Here is a 21,810-nt window from a genome sequence, read left to right on the forward strand (position 1 = left end):
AATGGCGAGGAATAAATCATACACACTATTGTATTATGGCATCTGTGTATGTTGTGGACCAGAGAAAGGTGAGGACAATCGCCGACCGGCCGTTCCCTCGGGCCGCTGTTGAGGGCCATGAGCGCCCTAAATACTACTTGGGCACAGTGAGTGAGCAACACATGGAAATGCCAAAAGGAGCCAACGACCGCCCGAGCCGATTTCGTCGCCGGCAACACCGTGGTGAGCCTCTTGTTCTTATCTTCTTTTTGAAAGAAAAAAATTCTTACTTTAGATAGATACTTGTCTAATTTTCTTACTATTTTATTCTTTTTTATTACATAGTGCGATGGTTTTGGTATCCGCCCCCGTCGGCCCTCGTCCTGTCTATGATTCGGATGTGGTATATATTATCTTTTTATAACTATTTGATTCATTTATTGTTTATGACAAATATACCGACCAGCGTGACATAGATTTTATTTATCTAGGAGGTGGTTGAACCGGAAATTCTAACCGACCCTATTGTCGAGAGGTTAAATTTAGTTGAAGAAGAAAACAATTACTTGAAGGAAAAAATATAAAAAATTGAGGAGGAGAAGATGATATTGGAGTTGCATGTTGCGGATGTCGTCGATGATCACAAGATCAAGATGGATGCAATGCGCCTGAAGATTAGAAAGATTAGAAAATATGCCATTCATACCGAGGCTTGGTATCATTATGCCGTTGGATCAATTGTTACCTTGGTTGCGATTATGATCGCATTTGTTTTCGCATTGAAATGTTTTACATAGTTTCAATGTATGGTTTAATTAATTAGATGCTCTGGAGAGCTATATATATGTTGTTAGATGAGAACTATGTATGTACTTTGGTTCTAATGTGATGATGAACTTTTATTAATTTGGTCACTTAATTATCTATTCATGATGTTCTGTAATGGTTTTTGACACACTTAATTATATATAATGCACGCAGATGAATCGGCAATGGATGTACGGTGACAGACACACCTCCGAGTACATTAAGGGCGTGCATGATTTTCTCGAAGTGGCTGAGGCAAACAAGCAGAATGGTTTTATGTGTTGTCCATGCCCTACATGTGGGAATACGAAGTCTTACTCTGACCGGAAAATCCTTCATGCCCACCTGCTTTACAAGGGTTTCATGCCACACTATAATGTTTGGACGAGGCACGGAGAAATGGGGGTTATGATGGAAGACGGCGAAGAAGAAGAGGACGATGACAACTATGTGCCCCCTGAATACGGTGATGCTGCAACGGGGGAAGCTGCTGAAGATCAAGAGGAACCAGACGATGTGCCCAATGATGCTGCAAGGGGGAAGCTGCTGAAGATGAAGAGGAACCAGTGCCCGATGATGATGATCTCCGCCGGGTCATTGTCGATGCAAGGACGCAATGCGAAAGTCAAAAGGAGAAGCTGAAGTTCGATCGCATGTTAGAGGATCACAAAAAAGGGTTGTACCCCAATTGCGAAGATGGCAACACAAAGCTCGGTACCGTACTGGAATTGCTGCAGTGGAAGGCAGAGAATTGTTGGGGAACGTAGTAATTTCAAAAAAAATCCTACGCACACGCAAGATCATGGTGATGCATAGCAACGAGAGGGGAGAGTGTTGTCCACGTACCCTCGTAGACCGACAGCGGAAGCGTTATCACAACGCGGTTGATGTAGTCGTACGTCTTCACGATCCGACCGATCAAGTACCGAACGCACGGCACCTCCGAGTTCTACACACGTTCAGCTCGATGATGTCCCTCGAACTCCAATCCAGCCGAGTGTTGAGGGAGAGTTTCGTCAGCACGACGGCGTGGTGACGATGATGATGTTCCACCGGGGCAGGGCTTCGCCTAAGCTCCGCAACGGTATTATCGAGGTGTAATATGATGGAGGTGGGCACCGCACACGGCTAAGAGATCTCAAGGATCAATTGTTGTGTCTCTGGGGTGCCCCCTGCCCCCGTATATAAAGGAGCAAGGGAGGAGGAGGCCGGCCCTAGGAGGGGGCGCACCAAGTGTGGAGTCCTAGGACTCCCTAGTCCTAGTAGGATTCCACCTCCCATATGGAATAGGAAAAGAGGAAGGGAAAAAGAGAAGGAAGGAAGGGGGGCGCCCCCCTTCCCTAGTCCAATTCGGACCAGACCAAGGGGAGGGGTGCGGCCACCCTTGAGGCCCTTTTTCTTCTTTCCCGTATGGCCCAATAAGGCCCAATACGTATTCCCGTAACTCTCCGGTACTCCGAAAAATACCCGAATCACTCGGAACCTTTCCGAAGTCCGAATATAGTCGTCCAATATATCGATCTTTACGTCTCGACCATTTCGAGACTCCTCGTCATGTCCCCGATCTCATCCGGGACTCCGAACTCCTTCGGTACATCAACATACATAAACTCGTAATAAAATTGTCATCGTAACTTTAAGCGTGCGGACCCTACGGGTTCGAGAACTATGTAGACATGACCGAGACACGTCTCCGGTCAATAACCAATAGCGGGACCTGGATGCCCATATTGGCTCTCACATATTCTACGAAGATCTTTATCGGTCAGACCGCATAACAACATACGTTGTTCTCTTTGTCATCAGTATGTTACTTGCCCGAGATTCGATCGTCGGTATCTCGATACCTAGTTCAATCTCGTTACCGGCAAGTCTCTTTACTCGTTCCGTAACACATCATCCCGCAACTAACTTATTAGTCACAATGCTTGCAAGGCTTATAGTGATGTGCATTACCGAGTGGGCCCAGAGATACCTCTCCGACAATCGGAGTGACAAATCCTAATCTCGAAATACGCCAACCCAACAAGTACCTTTGGAGACACCTGTAGAGCACCTTTATAATCACCCATTTACGTTGTGACGTTTGGTAGCACACAAAGTGTTCCTCCGGTAAACGGGAGTTGCATAATCTCATAATCATAGGAACATGTATAAGTCATGAAGAAAGCAATAGCAACATACTAAACGATCGGGTGCTAAGCTAACGGAATGGGTCAAGTCAATCACGTCATTCTCCTAATGAGGTGATCTCGTTAATCAAATGACAACTCATGTCTATGGCTAGGAAACATAACCATCTTTGATTAACGAGCTAGTCAAGTAGAGGCATACTAGTAACACTCTGTTTGTCTATGTATTCACACATGTATTATGTTTCCGGTTAATACAATTCTAGCATGAATAATAAACATTTATCATGATATAAGGAAATAAATAATACTTTATTATTGCCTCTAGGGCATATTTCCTTCAAGAATGATGTGCCTGACAAAGGATTTGAGAAGCTATTGAAAATATTGAAGAAGAAGCTTCCAAAGGATAACGAATTGCCCGACAGTACATACGCAGCAAAGAAGGTCGTATGCCCTCTAGGATTGGAGGTGCAGAAGATACATGCATGCCCTAATGACTGCATCCTCTACCGCGGTGCGTACAAGGATCTGAACGCATGCCCGGTATGCGGTGCATTGCGGTATAAGATCAGACGAGATGACCCTGTTGATGTTGACGGCGAGCCCCCCAGGAAGAGGGTTCCTGCGAAGGTGATGTGGTATGCTCCTATAATACCACGGTTGAAACGTCTGTTCATAAACGAAGAGCATGCCAAGTTGATGCGATGGCACAGTGAGGACCGTAAGAAAGACGAGAAGTTGAGAGCACCCGCTGACGGGTCGCAGTGGAGAAAAATCGAGAGAAAGTACTGGGCTGAGTTTGCAGCTGACCCAAGGAACGTATGGTTTGGTTTAAGCGCAGATGGCATTAATCCTTTCGGGGAGCAGAGCAGCAATCACAGCACCTGGCCCGTGACTCTATGTATGTATAACCTTCCTCCTTGGATGTGCATGAAGCGGAAGTTCATTATGATGCCAGTTCTCATCCAAGGCCCTAAGCAACCCGGCAACGACATTGATGTGTACCTAAGGCCATTAGTTGAAGAACTTTTACAGCTGTGGAATGGAAACGGTGTACGTACGTGGGATGAGCACAAACAGGAGGAATTTAACCTGCACGCGTTGCTGTTTGTAACCATCAACGATCGGCCCGCTCTCAGTAACCTTTTAGGACAGACAAACAAGGGATACCACGCATGCACGCACTGTTTAGATGACACTGAAAGTATATACCTGGACAAAAGCAGGAAGAATGTGTACCTGGGCCATCGTCGATTTCTTCCGACCAACCATCAATGTCGAAAGAAAGGCAAGCATTTCAAAGGCGAGGCAGATCACCGGAAGAAGCCCGCCATGCGTACCGGTGATCACGTACTTGCTATGGTCAATGATTTACACGTAATCTTTGGAAAGGGTCCCGGCGGACTAGCTGTTTCGAATGACGTTGAGGGACACGCACCCATGTGGAAGAAGAAATCTATATTTTGGGACCTACCCTACTGGAAAGAGCTAGAGGTCCGCTCTTCAATCGACGTGATGCACGTGACGAAGAACCTTTGCGTGAACCTGCTAGGCTTCTTGGGCATGTATGGGAAGACAAAAGATACACCTGAGGCACGGGAGGACCTGCAACGTTTGCACGAAAAAGATGGCATGCCTCCGAAGCAGTATGAAGGTCCTGCCAGCTACGCTCTTACGAAAGAAGAGAAAGAAATCTTCTTTGAATGCCTGCTCAGTATGAAGGTCCCGACTGGCTTCTCGTCGAATATAAAGGGAATAATAAATATGCCAGAGAAAAAGTTCCAGAACCTAAAGTCTCATGACTGCCACGTGATTATGACGCAACTGCTTCCGGTTGCATTGAGGGGGCTTCTACCGGAAAACGTCCGATTAGCCATTGTGAAGCTATGTGCATTCCTCAATGCAATCTCTCAGAAGGTGATCGATCCAGAAACCATACCAAGGCTAAGGAGTGATGTGGTGCAATGTCTTGTCAGTTTCGAGCTGGTGTTCCCACCATCCTTCTTCAATATCATGACCCACATCCTAGTTCATCTAGTCGACGAGATTGTCATTCTGGGGCCCGTATTTCTAGACAATATGTTCCCCTTTGAGAGGTTCATGGGAGTCCTAAAGAAATATGTCTGTAACCACGCTAGGCCAGAAGGAAGCATCTCCATGGGCCATCAAACAGAGGATGTCATTGGGTTTTGTGTTGACTTCATTCCTGGCCTTAAGAAGATAGGTCTCCCTAAATTGCGGTATGAGGGGAGACTGACTGGAAAAGGCACGCTTGGAGGGGGGAACTCAATAATATGCAGGGACGGATATTCTTGGTCTGAAGCACACTACACAGTTCTACAGAACTCTACCTTGGTGACCCGGTATGTCGATGAACACAAGAACAGTCTGCGCTCCAAACACCCGGAGCAGTGTGACGACTGGATTACATGTGAACATATCAGGACTTTCAGCAGTTGGTTGGAAACACGTCTCAGAGGTGACACCACTGTTTGTGATGAGTTGTACTCGTTGTCTAGGGGACCATCTTCGACTGTATTGACTTACAAAGGATACGAGATAAATGGGAATACATTTTACACGATCGCCCAAGATCAAAAGAGCACCAACCAAAACAGCGGTGTCCGCTTTGATGCAGCAACCGAGAGCGGGGAAAGGACACATATTATGGTTACATAATGGACATATGGGAACTTGACTACAGACATGATTTTAAGGTCCCTTTGTTTAAGTGCAAATGGGTCAATCTGTCAGGAGGCAGGGTACAAGTAGACCCACAGTACGGAATGACAACAGTGGATCTGAACAATCTTGGGTACACTGACGAACCGTTCGTCCTAGCCAATGATGTGGCACAGGTTATCTATGTGAAGGACATGTCTACCAGACCGAGGAAAAGAAAAGATAAGGAAGCGAATACATCATACGATGAGCCAAAGCGGCACATAGTTCTTTCAGGAAAAAGGGACATTGTGGGAGTGGAGGGCAAGACAGACATGTCTGAAGATTATGAAAAGTTTCATGAAATTCCTCCCTTCAAAGTCAAGGCTGACCCAAGCATCCTGATAAACGATGAAGATTATCCATGGTTACGGCGCAATAAGCAAATGACACAAGCGAAGAAAAAGTGAAGACTTTCTCCCGCAACTATTATGATGATAGCATGCCAACTTTGTAATAGACGAGTATGATACCATTGTCCGTTTTGTACAAGAAGTGCATCTAGTTTTTGCCGTAACCCTCTCAACTTTCTTGCACATGCTATGTGGATGAAATGATGATACCATGCCAACTTTCAACCTTTTCAGAGTTCATTTGAAATGCTTTATAAGCCCTGAGTGCAGAGAGGTTAGGCCCGTAAGCCTGCTTTAGAGAGGAGCTCGACAGCTCAGGCGCACCGCACCTTATAAACAGGTGCGGCTCTCTCTTAGCTAGCGAGGTGGGACTAAACTCACCACCACGCAGCTGTGCAAGGCCATTGGTCCCGGTTGGTGGCACGAACCGGGACCAATTCCACCCTTTGGTCCCTGTTGGTGCCACGAACCGGTACTAATGAGGCTGTGGCCCCACGAGCACCTTTAGTACCTGTTCGTGGCACGAACCGGTACTAGAGCTTCTTACTAGCTAAGCAGTTTTTTAGTCCCACCTCGCTAGCTGAGAGGCACTAAGAGCGGTTTATAAGCCCTGAGTGCAGAGACGATGAAGAAGAGGCGCAATGCTCACGTTGCTTAGCTTCAAGCCTTGAGGAATAAGGTAGACTGCATCGAGCTATGTGCAGTGCAGTCTACACTATTCCGAAAGGCTTGAAGCAAATCAACGCGCATTGCGCCTCTTTTTTATTTTTAATCATTAAAAGCAAAAAGAATTTTCATAAAGAACTTTTTTTGATAGAAACTTTAATAGCAGAAAGAATTATCATAAAGTAAAATAAATAAGTAATTAGAAACAAAATAAAATAAAATAAATAAGTTTTTTGTTGTAAGTAGAAATAAAACAAAATAAATATAGCAAAAAAGAAAATAAAAAAATTAAATACAGCAAAAAGAATTTTCATAAAGAACTAATGGCACTAATAGAAAGTTTATATGTTTTCTAAAACTAATGGCACTAACAGACAGTTTATAATTTTGCTGACCTAAAAGCAAAAAGAATTAAAAAATAAAGCAAAAAACAAAAGAAAATAAATAATGCAAAAAATTTAAAAAACTGCCACCTATTGGGCCACCACGGCCTGAATACGACTAGAAACCCAACCTGGGCCAGGATTCAGGCCCGCAGAAGGCCCAATAGGCCAACAGACAGCACAGTGTGACATTAGGCCCGTAAGCCTGCATTTGAGAGGAGCTCGAGAGGGCAGCCGTAGTGGAGCTTATAAACCACTCCGAGCCCCTCTCAACTAGCGAGGTGGGACTAAACTTTTGGCCGCGGGCAGCGCAAGGCCTTTGGTCCCGGTTGGTGGCACCAACCGGGACTAATGCCCACCTTTAGTCCCGGTTGGTGCCACGAACCGGGACTAAAGGCTTTGCTATATAAGTCCACACTTAGGAAATTTTCGACATACCTTGCCAGTTGCCCCCGACGCCGCCAGGCTACCCGTGCTCGCCGTCGCCGCCCGCTCCTCATCGCCGTCGCCCCGCGCCCTTGCCTCGACGGGTCGCCGCCCGGTGCTCGTCGCCGTCGCCCTGCCCCCACGCCCCGCCCCGCCTCGTGCTCCCCTGCTCGCGCGCGCCGCCTCGGCGCCCCGAGCCCCCCTGCCCGGCCCGCGCGTGCTCGCCGGCGCCCTCGCCGCCCCCGCCGTCGCCATCGTCCTAGCCGCCCCCGCTGTGAGAGCCGCCGCCCCGGCTCTGTTTTTTTATTTTTATTAGTTTAATTTTTTTGTTCATATGTGATGTATATGTGTATGTAGCTATAATGTATATGTGAACAAAAAAAATTTGTATGTATGTAGATGTTCAAAATGTATGAATATATATGTCAAAAATGTTTTTTTGTTCATAGAAAGTTTTTTGTTCATATATAGAAAGTTTTTATATATGACAATGGATATTTATTCGATATATATGAGAAATGATGATCCACATGGAAAAGTTTTTATATATGCAAAAGTTACAATTTTAGAAAAGTTTTATATATCTAGCTAGGAAGGGAAGAAGAAGAAAAAGAAGGATAGGAAAGAAGAAAATAAGAAGAGGAAAGAAAGAAGAGGAGGAGAGGAAGAAGAGGAGATGTAAATAAGAAGAGGAAAAAGAAGAAAAAGAAGAGGAGAAGAAGAAAGGAATAGAGGAGAAGAAGAAAAAATAGAATATTTTCTATTTTTTCTTCTTCTCCTCTATTCCTTTCTTCTTCTTCTCCTCTTTTTTTTTCTTCTTTTTCTTCTTCTTTTTTTCTTCAATCCTCTCCTCTATTCCTTTCTTCTTCTCTCCTCTTTTTATTTCTTCTTCGTTTTCTTATGTTTTATCGGGTCTGTCGTCGTCGATATATACCCCTCCCGATAACTTCAACACGAGGGGGGATAACTTCAACACGAGGGGGTCGATATACCCCCTCCCCGATAACATTATTTTCCCGTGTATATATGTCATCGTTGTCGATATAACCCCCTCCTGATAACTTCAACACGTGGGGGGGTCGATATACCCCCTCCCCGATAACATTATTTTCCCGTGTATGTATGTTGTCGTTGTCGATATTACCCCCTCCCGATAACTTCAACACGAGGGGGGATAACTTCAACACGAGGGGGGGTCGATATACCCCCTCCTCGATAACATTATTTTCCCGTGTATGTATGTCTTCGTTGTCGATATAAAACTCCCTCCCGATAACTTCAACACGTGGGGGGGGTCGATATACCCCCTCCCCGATAACATTATTTTCCCGTGTATGTATGTCGTCGTTGTCGATATATATAACTCCCTCCCAGATAACTTCGACATGATGGACGGTCGATATGTATACCCCCTCTCGACCGTGATAACTTATACCACGGGAGCACCCCCCGGCCCTCTCGCTCGACCAAAACTCTCGAGGACACCCAAACCCTAGAAAAAAAACGATGTCGGTCTCCTACCCCCTCCCGCCGCGCCCCTACCCTTGAAGCGTTGCCTAGGCCACCCCAAACCCGGAATAAGCTAGGTCTACGTTTGCACTAATATATCCACCTGCTGTCATGTTTGTGTAATAATTGCCATGTTGTAATATTTGCAGAAACAATGGAGCACGGACGAGATGAGCAAGCAGAAGATGTGTTGGGGGACATAATCTTAGCCGGAGGTGATATCTTGTCGTATCTTAACGACAATGATGGTCTGGAAGAACAGGGTGAAGAAGCAGGCTGCTCCGGCGCGTCGTAGTCCTTCTCCTCCGCCTCGTAAGCAAGGAAAGAAGACAGCCGCAGCCGCTCCGTCTGCTCTGCCGGCGTCTAGCAGTACAGCTGCCAGAGGCGGGAGGCAATACAGATTCGGTCCTTCTCTGAAGACTCCAGAGAAGTTACCATATGAGAGGACCGAGGAGGAGAACGTGAAGATCGTGCGAGCCGAAGTGAAGAACTTCTTTGAAGGGGTCAAAGCAAAGAAACATCCACCTCCGGAGGAGAAGGTAGATCCGGTGAAAACAAAGCGCACTCTGGCTGCCCTGACAAAACCGCCAAAGTCTCCGCCAAGAGGCAACTATGAGCGCGTTCTTGGAAAGGCATATGCCGAAGCGGAGCGGTCGGGAAGTACTGTCAGTGATAAAAGGATGAAAGAACGACGAGCTGGGAAAAAATTGCCCAGCTCGGCGAACAAGCGAACCAATCGTGCCCCCCGCTCAAGGTGTCAAAAGACATCGTCGCTAATGATCCGGGTATGGTGCCCGGTTATAGCAATCTTGGAGATTACCTGCCCGACGATGTACATTATGAAATCATGGAGGTGGACAACCACAAATACCATTACGGAAAGCCTCTCGTCAAAGATGTCAGATCTCTAAGCACGATGATGCGAAGACTACATGATTGGTACATGAAAACCTGCAGAGAGTCTGATGGGATGAGTACTTTGACGCTGAGAGTTAAACCGGAGCATGACCTCGTTGGAATTGAACTGCTGAATGTTCCATTTGAGGATTTCTTCCAGTTTTACAATCTAAAGTCCCTCGATAAAACAACGATCACTTGCTACTGTTTGTAAGTAGTACTGCTTCTGTCATTAAGTCTCTCTATATAGGTCAGCTCTTTCATTGCATGTATTTATACTTATCCTCACTATATTATGCAGATTGAAGATCGCCGAATTGAAGAAAAGACAAATCGGTGATATTGGGTTCATCAACACAAATCTCATAGATGCATATACGGTTGAAAAACATCCCAAAGAAGCCGAGGCCAACTTGCTACAATCGTTGGTATTAAATCAAAACAAAGATATAATACTCTTTCCTTACAACTTCAAGTGAGTGTTATTGTCTTCTGCATATTCGGTTTCCCTTATTAGTCCAGGTTATGGTAATGTAATTGATGACTTATGCATGCATGCGCAGCTTTCACTATATTCTCCTAGAGATTAAGCTTGAGCCGGGAGTAGTAACCGTCTTAGACTCGAGACGAAAAGATCCCCAGGACTATCCGAACATGACTCAAATGCTCCAGAAGTAAGTTAAATCGATCATTATCCACCATATCAGCAACTTTGTTCATTTCCTGATATCAAGTAATTGTTTTCTTTGTCTGGCAGGGTTTGGAGAAAATTCACCTCAAAATCCCCGGGACTGCCGAACCAGCTGCAATTTAGACACCCGAAAGTAAGTACTATAGTAGCATGTTCCGCGCATCTTCTAGTGATTCAAGAGCTAGTTTGATCAATACCATTTAGCATGCTTGCTTATCAGTTTGATTGACCTCTATTTCTTGTAAAGTGGTTGTGGCAGCAACCCGGGAATAATTACTGTGGATACTACGTTTGCGAGTCCATCCGCTACCATACCTGTGAGCGGGGCTACACTGAAGAACAATATGAAGTGCGTAAGCAATAATATTCACAATTTTATTTTATTACCATCATTTGTGTTGAGTTTCATTTATTCATATATATATGTATTGACCCCTTCTTCAAATTAGATTTTTCGGAAGCGGGATCAACTCCTAGCAGAAGATCGTATGCGAGGAATTCAAGAGGAATTGGCGGCATTCTTCCTTGACCACGTGATCGCTGAAAACGGAGAATACTATGTGGACCCTGTGTTCCTACAATATAATTAGGAGATTGTATTGTAAGAGATAATTATTGTATATATGTAGGCGGTAGTGTCGGATAGATATACGAGAACTTGTTGTTCGATCAATATCTCGGAGAAGGAGAGGTGGTCGATATCACTTCTCTCTGTCTGCATATGTTCATGACGATCTTCTGTTTCCTTCATTTGATTACTAGCTAGCGTGTCTACTCCTCTCCATACGTATATAGTACGTAGCGTCGACCAAGCACGGAGATAAGAGAGGACACTTCTCTCTATTAATTAGCTAGCTAACACAATATATGAAACACTTAAATTAACCCCCCCAAAACCCCTAAACCACCCCCTTTTTAAAAAAACAAAAACCTCAGCTCCTGCTAAGGGCTGACGCGTGGATGCCTATTGGTCCCGGTTGGTGGCACCAACCGGGACCAAAGGCCCTCCTGCCTGGGCTCCCCGCACCGGCCACGTGGACGGCCTTTAGTCCCGGTTCGTGTAAGAACCGGGACTAAAGGGCTAGGGCATTAGTAACGACCCTTTAGTCCCGGTTCCAGAACCGGGACTAAAGGCCCTTATGAACCGGGGTAAAAGCCCCTTTTCCTACTAGTGTCACCTAGGGTTGTGACGCTTCGGTCCTCCTAGACCCGACCCCGTTCAGCCCGACGCCATCAAGGACGCCCTCGAGGCGGCCTGCCCGGGCGTCGTCTCCTGCGCCGACATCATCGCTTTCTCGGCCCGCGACGCATCCTGCATCCTTAGTGGGGGCAAGGTGGACTTCGAGGTGCCTTCCAGCCGCCGCGATGGCACCTTCTCCAACGCCTCCGAGCCGCTCAAGTTCCTAGTCCCGCCCACGTCCAACCTCAGCGACCTCGTGGACAGCTTCGTCGTCAAGGGCCTCGATGCGGAGGACCTGGTCATCCTCTCCGGTGCACACACCATCGGTCGCTCCCACTGCTCCGCCTTCGTGCCCGACCGCCTCAATGTCTCCTCTGACATCGACGGTGGCCTCGCCACGTTCCTGTGTGGCCAGTGTCCCGCCGACGCCGCTTCGGGCGGCAACGACCCGACGGTGATGCAGGACGTGGTGACCCCAAACGACCTGGACAGGCAGTACTACAACAACGTGCTGTCGCACACGGTGCTCTTCACCTCCGACGCGGTGCTCCTGACGTCGGAGGAGACGGCGAGGATGGTGGTGGACAACGCCAATATCCCCGGGTGGTGGGAGGACAGGTTCGAGAAGGACATGGTGAAGATGGCCGGCATCGAGGTCAAGACCGGCGACCAGGGACAGATCAGGAAGAACTGCCGCGCAATTAATTAGTGCATGTACGTCTACTTCTACGTGCATGCATGGCGATTCTTTCACTGCGCGTTATGTAAATACTGTCGTCTTTACTTCTGCTATTCCTTTGTTCGATTCTCGCCAACGGAATTGTTCGTGTACATCATGTAACTGCGCTGTCAGCCAATGTCCTTTGTTTTTGGGATAATAAAGTGATGCATGCAACATGCATGTTTTGAACAGAGATCTTGGATGCTTTGAACATGACATGATTGACATGTGAACCCCTGCCACGATTTCATGAATGAACTAGACAAATCCCCACGCTTTGCTGCGGAAATTTAAGTATAAAGTATAAACTAAATAGTAAACAATTTTTTATTAATAATCATGAATGGTTCCTCATGAAATAATATATAAGAGTATGCACAAACAAAGAGCACAGAGATATAATTTCATAGTTTATAGCATGTCCTATTATGAGTACATATAAGCTTCATATACTGATATACGCGCCGCCAGTCAAATTGTAGTCTCTAGCCATGAATTAGTGACATGGTGTCCATCTAGTATGCAATGTCAAATTGAGTATTAATATTAAAATAATCACAAAAGGTCTTACCGTCAAATTTAACGAATGGAAAAGAAAACTAAAGAAAGCATGACTTTTAATTGCTTTGGGTTGGGTTTTTCTATAATATATTGGAAAATGTGACCGAATCTTGCAACCAAAATAATGCAAATGACTCGGTTTTCTATTTTATAATCTACAAAAACCGATTTGGACCCAAAAAAAACAATCACACTGTTTGATTTGTTTTGTAGTCAACAACATACAAAGATAAATGACGAGGGGTAAATCATACACACTATTGTTTTATTGTATCTCTGTATGTTGTGGACCGGCCGTTCCCTCGGGCGGCTGTTGAGGGCTATGAGCGCCGTAAATACGAATTGGGCACATTGAGTGAATAGGACACGAAAATGCCAAAAGGAGCCAACCTCATGCAATAATCAAATCTATAGTTAATCTGGATGGTAGCATGGCATAAACAACAGAATAATAAATAAGGAATTATGTGAACTGAGGGGACGGGGCAGCAAAAGAGACATGACAGAAAGCCCAAGAGAATGTGAATGAGAAAAGACAATCGTTTGGTTTACGGAATCAGACGATTGCAAGTATAACCAAATGGTTGGATGATACTCGTGTTGGACGTTTGGAGTGGATCGGATGACGTCAAGGCATATACATATAAACCTAAGAAGACGTGGCTCCTTGAGGGTGACCAACCCTAAGCCGCGTGTGTATTCTCCCAGGTCCAAGACGAAGCACGGTTCTGGGCCGATGCCAATGGCAAAGGAGTACATAAATTACTGTCGTAGGTCCCCTATGTTGGGCTGAGCAACCCACTCCCGGTGCACCTGTCTCCCTTGATTAGCGCTTTGTGTGTATGCTGGCCCTGGAACCCTGTATGTTATTTCATTCTACCTATTAATGAATGATGGACACCCCGCGTGTTTGCGCAAAATGCCAGTGGTGTGCTGGTTAAGATGCCACGCCGGCACTAGTACAGCACGAGTGGCATGCCACATAGACCACACAGCACTACTAACATATACTGGTTAGAACACTTAGTCCCACACACTTGTGAGGTGTGAAAATACAGATACATTACACATAACGTATTCATGGTGGCGTAAGTTACCGGTGACATGGATTAAAGTGACGCGCCACTAATTAAGATTGAGTGGAAGCATTATGTGTTCACTAGTGTGTATATTTTCATCTCTAAGTAGAAGCCCTAACGGATTTGAGACACGAAGCGCGCGCGCACCGACAAAGGTCAAAAGGAAACGTTCTTAACTTTTTTTTTTTGGCATGAAAACGTCCTTAGAAGTATACTCCTAGTTAAGAAACGTTCTTAACTTACCTGACCTCTCAACAACCAGGAAAACATGCGTCCCCATCTGCCACTGGTGACCACATCAATCAGCTGCTTGGTCTAGCTACTACATTAGTACTAAATAGCTAGCCCCAGTCAAGTCAACCCCATGTAACCATCAGGGTTAGTAAGAGCTCTCATCTTCTAAAAACTCGGGGTTAAGGAACTAATGCTCGCTATTTGTGTATCATATGATTCATTACCGACGCCCTCTGATTAATTCCACTGCGAACTGAACGTCGACGATTGGTGGCAACTAACGGCCGGTGTACGCGTAGCTAGTAACGTTCCAACGAAGCGCATGGCTAGTTGACAACATATGCTTCGAATGCCCACCTATATAAGCAGCATCATGCTCAAACTATATACAGCAGCTAGCAGGCATTCCCGACCCACCGATCAATCATCTCCCACTTCTCATCTTCAAATCTTAGTCAGGCACTCGAGCTAGCTAGCTTGAAACAATGGCGGCTGCTGGTGCTGAGAAGCTGCACGTTCTGGTGGCGTGTGCCTTGCTGCTGCTCGCCGTGGGGTGCCAGGCCAGCCCTCTGCAGATCGGGTTCTACCACGACAGGTGCCCCCAGGCGGAGGCGGTCGTCAAGGGCGTCATGATGGAGGCCATCTCCCAGAATCCCGGCAATGGCGCTGCCATGATCCGCATGCTCTTCCACGACTGCTTCGTCGAGGTACGTACTACTCACTGTAAGAAATAAATTGCCTAGCTTGTTCAAGAATTTATTCGATTAACCAGTTAATTGGTTGATTAATCCTTACTCGCAAAGTCACCGAGTAGCCGATAAACTGATAAATCAATGATTAATTGATTTAATGGCCAATTAACTTGCTGATTAGCCTACTAATCCCCTATTCATGAGCCAACCGAGTAACTACCAGCTAAAGATTTTCTTAACAATTACAATGAAAACATGCATGTATACATTTATAGTTGATTGATTTTGTCAAATCGTCGGTGGTCACCTAGGGGTGTGACGCTTCGGTCCTCCTAGACCCGACCCCGTTCAGCCCGACGCCGGAGAAGCTCAGCGCGCCCAACAATCCCTCCCTACGTGGCTTCGAGCTGATCGACGCCATCAAGGACGCCCTCGAGGCGGCCTGCCCGGGCATCGTCTCCTGCGCCGACATCGTCGCTTTCTCAGCCCGTGACGCGTCTTGCATCCTCAGCGGGGGCAAGGTGGACTTTGAGGTGCCGTCCGGCCGCCGCGACGGCACCTTCTCCAACGCCTCCGAGCCGGTCAAGTTCCTCGTCCCACCCACGTCCAACCTCAGCGACCTCGTGGACAGCTTCGTTGTCAAGGGCCTCGATGTGGAGGACCTAGTCATCCTCTCCGGCGCGCACACCATCGGGCGCTCCCACTGCTCCGCCTTCGTGCCCGACCGCCTCAACGTCACCTCCGACATCGACGGCGGCCTCGCCGCGTTCCTGCGTGACCAGTGCTCCGCGGACGCCGCCCCGGGTGGCAACGACCCGACGGTGATGCAGGACGTGGTGACCCCGAACGACCTGGACAAGCAGTACTACAACAACGTGCTGTCGCGCACGGTGCTCTTCACCTCCGACGCGGCGCTCCTGACGTCGGAGGAGACTGCGAGGATGGTGATGGACAACGCCAACATGCCCGGGTGGTGGGAGGACAGGTTCGAGAAGGCCATGGTGAAGATGGCCGGCATCGAGGTCAAGACCGGCGACCAGGGACAGATCAGGAAGAACTGCCGCGCAATCAACTACTACTAAGTGCATGCATGTGCGGTGAAGGATCACTCCATCTCCATTGTTTGCTTTCATCTTGCAAGTGAGTTACCGCTGTAAAGTTTGGTTGTTTTAGCATCCATCATTGTTGTCTTATCTTTTGATATTCCTTGGTTCAATTCTCGTCAACTGAATTGTTCGTCTACATGTGTAAATGCGCTGCAAGCCAATGTTCTTCCATTTGGGAAAATAAAGTTACACTTTTGCTGCAACATTTTGCATCTTCGAACATGACACTACTGGAAAGTTGGTCATTGCCGAGAGTCAAATCACAGAAGCTCGACAAAAAACACATAAGCGAGCACGTTTCTTGGCAACGTGCCCGACTCGGCAGATGCATGCCGTTGTCGAGAGCCAGGTAAAGGGAACTCGACAATCAAATTAAACTCGGCTTATACGGACTACGCGGAGTTCCTAGCATTGACAGGCCGTACTTAGCAAAGTTTATGCCACGGGGCGACAAGGGTAGTTGTTGTGTACTCCACTAGAGGCTGGGGCGCCACCTGGTGGCGCCACCTGAGGCGGGGTGTGCGCTCCCAGTCTGGCTATGCACATGGTTTGGCCACTGCGTTTTGTATGTGAAATTAGCTCATGAGCAGGTTAAATGTCTCACAATTTCTTTATGCAATCACCAGCAAGTAAATTAGGCAAAGAAATGCCGCATAAGAAGGTCATCTGGGAACTTTATACAGATAGTATATCATCGAATGAAATGCATTATATGAAGTGTAACCCATACATAGGAATTTATACAGATGGTATATTAAAGAATCAAATGCACAATATGAAGTAGTACACGTTATGGGTTCATGGTCTTCTACATCCAGAACAAAGATTACATGATTACAGTGGTACACGTTGCTGATGCTCAGTGTTGGTGGTTCAGTTCTGGCATATGCTCAGAAAAATGAAATCACCTTATAGCATCTAGGAGGCTGGGCATGTAGTCGTTGTGGCAATGCATCATCTTATCATCTTGCAGGACATTTTTTCAACCTTCCATGCCTGCCATATATAAGTGGTTAATTATCACTCAGAATTTATTTAAGGGCAAAAATCTTATCGGCTGGCAACAGTATAATCTTCAGCGGCCTACCATTCTCAGTAATGAAGACAGGTGGATTTCCATACTGCTCTTTGAGATAACATGTTTCACCAGAGTGAACATTCCCAAGGAACTATGTGCAGCCAACTCGATGCTGCCTGAATGTAGACACATATATGTGTATTATCAACTGAACATTTGATTAAATAAGATGGCAAACAAAAGTTTAGAGAAAATCTGAAGCTACAAGTATAACATTTCTCCTATTCTCCTTCCATGCTTGTTCAAATGGACAAATCATGTTGTTCTTATGATCCTGATAAATACAAAAAAATCCACAACAATAATCCAAACCTAAAAAAGGTCAAATAAATCAGTACGGAGTAACAAGTGCAGCAGCATGTTTAAAATGCTTAACATCAGTTACTTGTCTAAATAATCACATACTATGCAGTAACAAACAAACATATAGAAATTTCATTTACCAACAAAACAACCGATGCTAAATTCGTAAGACAATTTATGTAAACTCTGGCATTCCACTAACTTAATTAGGATCATCTTGCCAAATCAAGTTAACTGCTATGATCAACTCATTCAACATCTCAGGTAACAATTCATGAATAAACCAATCCTACATGATATCATCTAATTAAGACACATTACAACAATCAGGCAGTAACAATTCACTAAAGAGTTCAGAGGAATTTCTACCTTACCTTAATGAGATTGGTGGAGCTAAACCCGTAGTCGTCATCCTGACCGGTCTCAACTAGCAGCAACTGCAGGTTGTGGCCGCTGTAGTAGAAGAAGAGGAAGTCCAGATCAAGTGGCTTATCTAGAATTATTCAAGCGAAGATCTTTGAACATATAAATACAGACGAACTGCAGTGCATCGACAGTAAATGACAACAAGACATTTGCATAATCTGCAACACATGCATGCTAGCATATCTACGAAGCAGGGAACACAATATACGAAAATCTAAACTCTTTCTACCGCGCCCTTTCTTCTGCTCTTCCACAGGTTCCTCCTCATTTTGAACTTCAACGGACTTCTGTTTAACCAACAGGCAACGGCACCAATGTCAACAAAGAAGAAGAAATAACTAACAGGAAGTACTATACTGATCAAGAAACCAAACAGTGAGAGACATATCCAACATACATCTGTGATCTGCTCCATCTTATTAAGAAGAAATTCTGAATAGTGTTGTGTCTTTGTCAGCAGCTCGCCCAGCTTGCTGAACCGTGCATTTGATCAAAAGCCTTCTGAGCTTCTCTCTTCCTGTCCTCTTCTTCCTCTGCCTTGAGCCGGGCCTTGAGCCGGGCCTGGTAGTTGTTGTGTACTCCATTACGGCAACTTTTGACCGACTTGGCTTGGGCTACATAGGATCAGCCCTCGTGTTGGGCAATGCAGGATTGATCCGTTTGTAACACACTACTTTTTTTCGCTTTATTTACTCACCTCAACGGCGTCTTTACGGTATAAAATTTAGCTAACCTATAACTAATCACAACTCAGGCCTCACCCAGATGGATGGTTATATTTTATTTTTTTTGAAAAAAGCGCTCGTATTTCATTCAACTACATGCAAGATCCATACAAATACGAGTACAAAGACGCAAACAATGACAGGTACAACCAGTACAGTTGTCCCACCATATCACAGAGAGCACCCAAACAAACACCAAAATCGCATAAAAGTCCTTGGGTCCCTGTTCATCCTCAACCTTCAACAAACCGCCGTAATCTCTGCCGTCGCCGGAGCAAAGGAGAGTTGCCGGCCAAGAAGCAAGGGCAGGGGCACCATTGCCACAAAGGCTTTGTGAGCCGCAAATAGGTCCCATCCTAGTGGACAGGAACTTCCGGCGCCTCGGCGGGGGAAATTTCCCGTGCTTCCCTCACCTTGGATCCGTCACAGCCATCGACCTTCGCCGATGAGGAGCAGCATCACCAGCCACCACGCCGACCACATCACCACAGTCACCGGTCGCCTGCAACCAGCGGGTCTGGAATCACCGATCCAGATGCCGCAGACTCCTGTACACCACCATCACGCAACTGGCACCGCCAGCCCAGTGGAACCCCGCGTCCCTAGCCCCACGGCGTCGCCAGAGAAAGCGCCACCGCAACGGAGAGTAGGCTGGAGGGTTTTATTCCACCTCGTCAGCATCGCCCCAGATGGTTATTGAGGAGAGGAAAAGCGTAGGCGCCACAACCTGTAGGTATGTACGACTCCCCCTGTCGCTGTGTTTTGCCAGAAAACTAAGCCGAGCAAATCAGCGCATGGGTCATTCGGTTTTTGTCCCGAAAAACAGTGTTCGCCAATTAACTTTCCCGTATATGAAAAACAGAATACGGATATAAAATAAAGCCACTGTGTTAGTCCACATCATCTGAATTATTTGGCCAGTTTGGTTTTTGTTCCTCGCGTGTACACATACATTTTGAAAGAATTAGAACAATGCCCGTGCGTTGCAACGGGATATAAATATTCTAATATGTTAGTTTGTGATTTACCTATCAATAATAATGCGCTTGTAAATAAATGTTCATCAAATTCTGACTGTGAATTACCTTATATTTTGATTAGAAAATTGGTAAGTAAATTAAAGTGGAATTGATTTAGAAGGTAAGTAAATTAAGGTGATTGATTATTATATACACGGATGATTAGATGATGGGTGGTGGAAAGAAAGGTGAAATGAGAACCTTACGTTTTTTTTAAGTAGTAGAGATTTATGGCCTAATACGGCTAGTCGGCAGAGCTCCTGTTCAGCGCCCTTAGCACCACTTAATCGCGCTGACGCTCGAAGAGAAGGGTAGTGGGCGGCCCAGGAAACGCGAGGTTGTGCTCACTCGCATCTCCTGGCGCATCGCTCGCTCGCATGCATCGCCTTGGTTGACTGGTAGACCGGTTGTCCATTGACTTTTTAAAAAGTTGATAAAATATGAAAAACCATAAATCCATAAAGAGTTCACCAAATTTTCTAAAACAATTGCGAATTTGAGAAAAGTTCATGAAAAAAGTTGACAAAAATTTGAAAAAGCTCATGGAGCTTAAAAACATGTTCACCAATTTGAAAAATGGTCTGCGAAATTAGGAAAAATGTTCGTTAAATTAAAAAATCACAAATTTTGAAAAAAGTTCACAAGCGTTCAAATTTTTGAAAAAGTTAACGAATTTGGAAAGAGAAAGAGTTCATGAAATGAAAATTTTAGAAAGGAAAGACAAAAACCAAACAAAACCCAGCCAAAAAAAGACACCGAAACAAACACACACAAAATGGGTCGCAAAAAAAACACCAAATAAAATATACTACAGGTAGTCATAAATGGGGCAGGTCCGCTCGGTTCCAGGGTTGTGTGCCGGTTAGTGAATTACACTGTAACTGACACTTAAGGCGCGGAATCGGAAATACGCCCTTTGAGAGCCCCTGTTCAACGCTCTTAGCGCAGCTTAGCCGTGGGGTAGTGGGCGGCCCACCAAACGCGAGGCTGCGGTCACTCGCATCTCCTGGCGCATTGCTCGCTCGCATGCATCTCGTTGGTTCGGCTCACCTGCGGGGTTCCCAGCAGGGATTATTGTGCAGGGCCAATGAATGAGTGCCATGTGTCCTTGTGGGCCAGCAGCTCTAATTAAGTTAGATTAATTTTGTTTCCTGCTGCCTCGGTCCTTCCTCCCCACGAGAATGGATGGTTGCTAGCGCCGATGGGTTCTTATTCGATGTCCCGCGACGCTGCTGGGCTGTCCTACCTCCAGTGGTGGATGTGGGCGCTCGCCGCGGTGGAGGCTCCCGCATTGCTTCATCCCGGAGAGACGCCCAGGCCGGTGGCCGAAGCGCCCGCGTGCTGCCTTCGTCCTAGGCCCCGTCCGAGAGCAAACGAACAATCACAAGGCAAAAAAAGCAGAGGTGCAAGAAGAACTCGCTGGAGTCGCTCAGCCCCGCCCGTGCCCGTCGCGTTCGAGCTCACACCCATCCCCGTCGAGGATGTGTCCGCCCTGCACCCTCCGGCAATGCTTCAGTGGGAGCGGCCGGCAATACGGCTACTGGAGGGTTGTCGTACAGACGGCCATGACCGTGCTCCTACTGCCGCTTGCTTGTTGGGATAGAGATCCATCATTTAGAATTTACCTCGCCGGCTCGCCAAAACGGGAGATTAAGACGGCGGCTATCCACCAGACCGAAAAATGACGACGCAATATAGTCCTCGGCTGAGAGTATACGACCCAGCAACATCGCCGGCGGCCGAGCAAGGGCCGATCGATGCTAATAGCCATCCTCGTATTTCCTTCGCTCAGGCGCCAGGTTAGGAAAGCAGCAGGAAACAAAATTAATCTAACTTAATTAGAGCTGTTGGCCCACGAGGACATGGCACTCATTCATTGGCCCTGCACAATAATCCCTGCTGGAAACCCCGCAATCTCGTTGGTTGACTGGTTGATGGGTTAACCAGTTGTACATTAACTTAATAAAAAGTTCATAAAATATGAAAAAAATCAAAAGTTTGCAAAATCAGTAAAAAAAATGTCCAATTCAAAAAATCATGAATTTGAAAAAAAAATCATGAGCTAAATGTTCATACATTTGAAAAAGTTCAAGAATTTTAGAAAGTTCAAGAATTTGAA

General features: G+C 46.1%; 2 protein-coding genes across 2 annotated transcripts; both read left to right on the top strand.

Moving 5' to 3' along the window:
* Positions 1-35: 35 nt before the first annotated feature.
* Positions 36-12,456, top strand: LOC123170776 (peroxidase 2-like). The gene is made up of 2 exons (XM_044588540.1): positions 36-146; positions 11,791-12,456. The coding sequence occupies exons 1-2, from the start codon at positions 36-38 to the stop codon at positions 12,454-12,456; spliced, it is 777 nt and encodes a 258-aa protein (XP_044444475.1).
* A 2,296-nt stretch (positions 12,457-14,752) lies between these two features.
* Positions 14,753-16,332, top strand: LOC123169043 (peroxidase 2). Its single transcript, XM_044586896.1, has 2 exons — positions 14,753-15,049; positions 15,346-16,332. The coding sequence occupies exons 1-2, from the start codon at positions 14,828-14,830 to the stop codon at positions 16,114-16,116; spliced, it is 993 nt and encodes a 330-aa protein (XP_044442831.1). The 5' UTR covers positions 14,753-14,827; the 3' UTR covers positions 16,117-16,332.
* The last annotated feature ends 5,478 nt before the right edge of the window (positions 16,333-21,810 follow it).

The sequence above is a fragment of the Triticum aestivum genome, chromosome 7D (assembly GCF_018294505.1).
Source record: "Triticum aestivum cultivar Chinese Spring chromosome 7D, IWGSC CS RefSeq v2.1, whole genome shotgun sequence".
NCBI lineage: Eukaryota > Viridiplantae > Streptophyta > Magnoliopsida > Poales > Poaceae > Triticum > Triticum aestivum.